We start from the raw sequence: 5,218 nt of genomic DNA, 5'->3' as shown, positions 1-5,218 counted from the left end.
TCCCTACACTAAGAGTGTTGTCAAAACACGAGTTTCAAGCATCAGGTATTACGCAAGGCCACTAAACTGCCCGGGCTCCAGCAGAGACCGAGTCACGCTTTACTGACAGTCAAAAAGGCCATAAAGGCCCGTGCGAAAATCGAAAAACGAGAACAAAATCCACGCAGTATCTTTCATTAGAGGTAAAGTGTGCTGTTCGAGCATAACCGACTCGTGGCAACCCCATGAAGTTCCACTTCATCGAGGCAAAGGTGGTCTGCCGCTGTCTCCTTCCGTGTCGCGGTCCCGGTTTGCCTTGTCGGTCTCCCACCTAAGTACTGACCCTGTTCATTTTGGTGTCGTGGTTAAGAGCGCAGATAATAATCTGGGAGGAACGGGTTTGACTCCCCACTCCGCCACATGCAGACGCTGGCATGACCGTGGGACAGTCACAAGTTCTCTCAGAGCTGTTCTCTCAAGGGCAGTTCTTGGGAGAGCTCTCTAAGCCCCACCGACCTTCACAGGGTGTCTGCTGTGGGGGGAGGAAGGGAAGGAGGCTGTAAACCGTCCTGAGACTCCTTCAGGTAGTGAAGGGCGGGGTATGAATCCAATCTCTTCTCTTCGGCTTCTGACCTCTGATGAGTTCGGGCTGGTGCTGGAAAGGGTCCTCAAGTCTCAGGCGATTATGGCGGCCCTGTGGGGTTTTCGAGGCAAGAGACAAACAGTGGTGGTCTGCCATTGCCTGCCTCTGCGTAGCAACTAGAGATGTAAAATTTCTGGGAATGTTGAAGCTCGGGGGGAAACCCAGTTTTTTCCCGGGCTTTTTTTTTGGGGGGGGGGATTTTCAGGAAAATTGAAAAAAAAAATCTACATTTGCACTTCTTTTTTCTTTTCCAGATTGAAAGTCATTCTATTACTTTGGGAACATCACATATGACTACGGACATTTTTACTTGGCATGAAGTTATCACAACTAGCATATTAAAAACAGAGTGTATCCAAACAATTCTTACAAACAGAATACCCACCCACATGCAAAAACAAAACTGAAACCCTTTTCCTTTCTGGTGACAATAGCACCTCCTAAAGGAAGAAATGTGTGTTGTTCTTGCATCGGAGAGTTCAGTTGGTAACCTAGGACTTGCTTGTCCTCAGTGCACAGAAATTAGATCAATCTGATACCATACATATTTTTTTAGAAATGATTTGGAAAATATTTGAACACCTTGTCTTAAAATATTGTATTCATCATGTTAAAATGAACCGTTCCATAATCAATTTCTTTTCTTTTTTCAATTTTTCCCATTTTTCGGAAAAAAACCCAAAAAAGGCTTCAGGAAAAAAAAACCAGTTTCCCCCCCCGAATTCTTCCGGGTTTTTTTCCGGGCCTTCACATCTGTAGTAGACACCCTCGTCTTCCTTGGTGGTTGGTTTCCCCTCCAAGTCCTAACCAGGTCCGACCCTGCTTAGCTTCTGAGATTTGATGAGATCGGGCGAACCTGGCCCATCCGGTTCAGGCTAATCTGTGCTATTCGGGCTGCTACGATTCCTTTCATTAAGCCCAGCCAAAATGACACGTAAGACTGTGCCTTCCAAGCTCACCAGAACTTTTTTTTTAATCAGGCTGGAAGTTACAAAATTTAAGAAGGTGGAAGGGCAAAAGGCATGTTCTTCAGGCCACGGTGTGAAAGGTCTGATCTCTGGCTTTCTTCGGCAAGACGCCAGCAGGCTATAAAGCTCCCTTTATGGCTTTTGTGGCCGTGGTGTCCTCCGGGCAGCACATTCTATGGGAAGTACCCTCTCCGCTGGCGGGCGGCAAGTCCAGGGAGGGAACTTCTGAGGCTGGGCTCGCTCTGACTTCCCAGAAGAGATAAGAAAGGCAAACTCTTTCGTGGGTGTTCTTGAGATACTGTGAGATAAGACCTTCCTCTTTTGAGTTAGCTTTTAATTCAGCGAGTCGGGTTGGGAGCAATGTTCCCTCTAAGCTTTGGAGTCTTGTGAGCAGAAATTCTACTTTGTGAGGTACTGGCATTAAAGTTGTGAGCGAGCAGTTTGGCTGCTGCATAAATCAGTTTGCTCGGGAGCCCTCCTTCCTGAGCTAAGACAAAAATGTTTGAGCTGGAGGCTAAAAAAACTGTGAGCTAACTCACGCCAACTCAGCTTAGAGGGAACACTGGTCGGGAGGTCTCTCTAGGGCGGGATCCTGGAGTGGATTTGATGAAGCCAATGTTTTCATTGGGCTGCTTTAAGTGGGACTATGAATTTTGACTGGGGAATCCGTCGTGCCTCAATCGCCGATCCACATGCAGAGACGCAAAGGAAGAACACGAACAGATGGCTGTGCGGGATTTTTTACTGACTAGCATTACTGGCCTTGAGCACAAGAAAGTATGCCTTGAATAGAGATGTGAAGGCCCGAAAAAAAACCAGGAAAATTCCAGGGGGAAACTTTTTTCTCCCGTTTTTTTCCTGAAGCCTCTTTTGTTCATTTCCGAAAGATTGGAAAAATTGAAAAAAGAAAAGGGGGGGAAATGATTATGGAACGTTTTATTTTAACATGATAAATAAGATATTTTGAGACAAGGTGTTCAAATATTTTCCAAATCATTTCTAAAAAATATGAATGGTATCAGATTGATCTAATTTCTGTGCACTGAAGACAAGCAAGTCCTAGGTTACAAACGGAACTCTCCAATGCAAGAACAAGATGCATGTCTTCCTTTAGGAGGTGCGATTGTCACAAGAAAAGAAAAAGGTTTCAGTTTTGCTTTTGCGTGTGGGTGGGTATTCTGTTCGTAAGAACTGTTTGGATACGCTATATTTTTAATATGCTAGTTGTGGCAATTTCATGCCAAGTAAAAATGCCCATAATCATATTTGATGTTCCTAAAGTAACAGAATGACTTTCAATCTGGAAAAGAAAAAAGAAGTGTTAAAGTAGCATTTTTTTTTAATTTTTCCGAAAATTTCCATCCCCCCCCCCAAAAAAAACAGGTTTTTTCCCCGAGCTTCAACATTTCCAGAAATTTTACATCTCTACCCCAGAAGGAGGTCCATCAGTGGTCCATCAGTGGCTATTAGCCACAAGGTATAGATAGGGACTCTGGGGCAAGTGATGCTCTGTCTTCTTGGTGCTTGGGGGGGGGGGGCAACAGTGGGAGGGCTTCTGGTGTCCTGGCCCCACTGGTGGACCTCCTGATGGCACTGGTATTTGTGGCCACTGTGTGATACAGAGTGTTGGACTGGATGGGCCTTTGGCCTGATCCAACATTGGCATCTCTTATGTTCTTATATCTGGGGCAAGTGATGCTCTGTGTTCTTGGTGCTTGGGGGGGGGCAACAGTGGGGGGGCTTCTAGTGTCCTGGCCCCGCTGCTGGACCTCCTGATGGCACCTGGTATTTCTGGCCACTGTGTGATACAGAGTGTTGGACTGGATGGGCCTTTGGCCTGATCCAACATTGGCGTCTCTTATGTTCTTATGACCAGCAGGCGAGTATCTTGAGTGCCCATCCCTCAATTTGGGGCTACTACAAATTCACGCTTGGCCTTAAGCGAATGTACTTGGACTGAGCACAGAGAGATTTGCTCCTAGGTAGAAGCCCCTGGGAAGGCAGCCAGCCCCAGACGCCAGGGCTCCCCCCCCTCCCCCAGCGCTTCTGGAATGTCACTCAAACAACTGGAAAGCAAACAAAAAAGGCCAGGCTTTTGGCAGGAAGTGGAGGACTGTGGCTCCGTTGCACACGTAACCCGGGCAACCATCGCAGGGCATACCAGCACGACCTGCCCAAAAGGAATGGCTCCGTTTCAAGAAGGGCGGGCGCCTCACGCAGCTTAGGCCCGAGCCAGGCTTGGCAGGCTGTCCTGTGGAGACGCCGAAGGCAATATGCAAGGGAGCAGGAAGAGGTGACGGTCAGGTTCTACAGCCAACAACTGAGTACACGTAACCCCAGGCCTGGGTCAATCAAAGTCACAGTCACGAAAAACAAGGGGGGGGGGAAGCAGTGTTCCCTCTAAGCTGAGTTAGTGTGAGCTAGCTCACCATGTTTTAGCATCCAGCTCACAGATTTTTGTCTCAGCTCAGGAAGGAGGGGCTCCAGAGCAAACTGATTCATGCAGCTGCCAAATTGCTCGCTCACAACTTTAATGCCAGTAGCTCACAAAGTAGAATTTCTGCTCACAAGACTCCACAACTTAGAGGGAACATTGGGGGGAAGCTGCTCACCACTTTAGGCGCCTCCGGGATCGGGCCCCGCTGCTCCGCACCTCTTACGGCAGGACCCGGCCTTTTTCCGCCGTCTCGGGGTCTTGCTCGCTGGAGTCCTCTGGCAATTCCTCAGGGCCTGCCTGGAGGACTTTGGCAAATTTCGGCTTCCTGGTCGACTTCCTGGCTGGGGTTGCTAGGCGGGCTTTTACGGGATTCGCTCGAGCTCTATGGGCCAGTCCTCGCCTTCGACCTCTCCGTCACCCATGCTCCCGGCGGTGGTTCTAAGGGGACCCCGTGGGGGGGGGGGAACCTCCAGCTGAGGCAAACCTCAGGTCAAACCTGCTGTCTCTCAGGGGCCCCTGCGTAAGCATATAAGTCTCTGCCGTGGAGTCCGGGTTGAATTGGCTCCACCTGGAGCTCGGTCAGTACCCCTAGGCGGGCAGCTGCCACGGGCCCGAAGGGATCAGGAACAAATGGGACGACGTCATCTTTGGGACTGCTCCCTTCCCAGCGGCGGTCACCGGAGGTGTAGTGGTGGTCACGGGTGCCTTTGCCTGGGTCATGGGAGTCTCCTCCCCAGACGTGGTGGGGACCAGTGTTCCCTCTAAGCTGAGTTAGTGTGAGTTAGCTCACGGTTTTTGAGCCTCCGGCTCACACATTTCTGTCTTAGCTCAGAAAGGATAGCTCCAGAGCAAACTAATTGATGCATTAGCCGAATCTCTCTCTCACAACTTTAATGTCAGTAGCTCACAAAGTAGAGCTTTTGCTCACAAGACTCCACAGCTTAGAGGGAACATTGGTGGGGACCGGAATCTCTTCCTCGGAGGGAACCTGTTTCTCCTCTTCGGAGGGAACCTGTTTCTCCTCTTCGGAGGGAACCTGTTTCTCCTCTTCGGAGGGAACCTGTTTCTCCTCTTCGGAGGGAACCTGTTTCTCCTCTTCGGAGGGAACCTGTTTCTCCTCTTCGGAGGGAACCTGTTTCTCCTCTTCGGAGGGAACCTGTTTCTCCTCTTCGGAGGGAACCTGTTTCTCCT

At 49.4% G+C, this 5,218-nt stretch overlaps 1 protein-coding gene across 1 annotated transcript in view; it reads right to left on the bottom strand.

Moving 5' to 3' along the window:
• The window catches only part of LOC107122479 (peptidyl-prolyl cis-trans isomerase FKBP1A-like), a 27,571-nt gene that overhangs the window by 21,779 nt on the left and 574 nt on the right, over positions 1–5,218 (bottom strand). The window contains exon 2 of the mRNA XM_015425584.1: positions 4,251–4,377. Within this exon, the coding sequence (XP_015281070.1) occupies positions 4,251–4,377 (127 nt within the window). The remainder of the gene's footprint in view (positions 1–4,250; positions 4,378–5,218) is intronic.

Source organism: Gekko japonicus, unplaced genomic scaffold (assembly GCF_001447785.1).
Source record: "Gekko japonicus isolate JY-2015 unplaced genomic scaffold, Gekko_japonicus_V1.1 scaffold5030, whole genome shotgun sequence".
Lineage (NCBI taxonomy): Eukaryota > Metazoa > Chordata > Lepidosauria > Squamata > Gekkonidae > Gekko > Gekko japonicus.
This window is presented reverse-complemented; position numbering and strand designations above follow the sequence as displayed.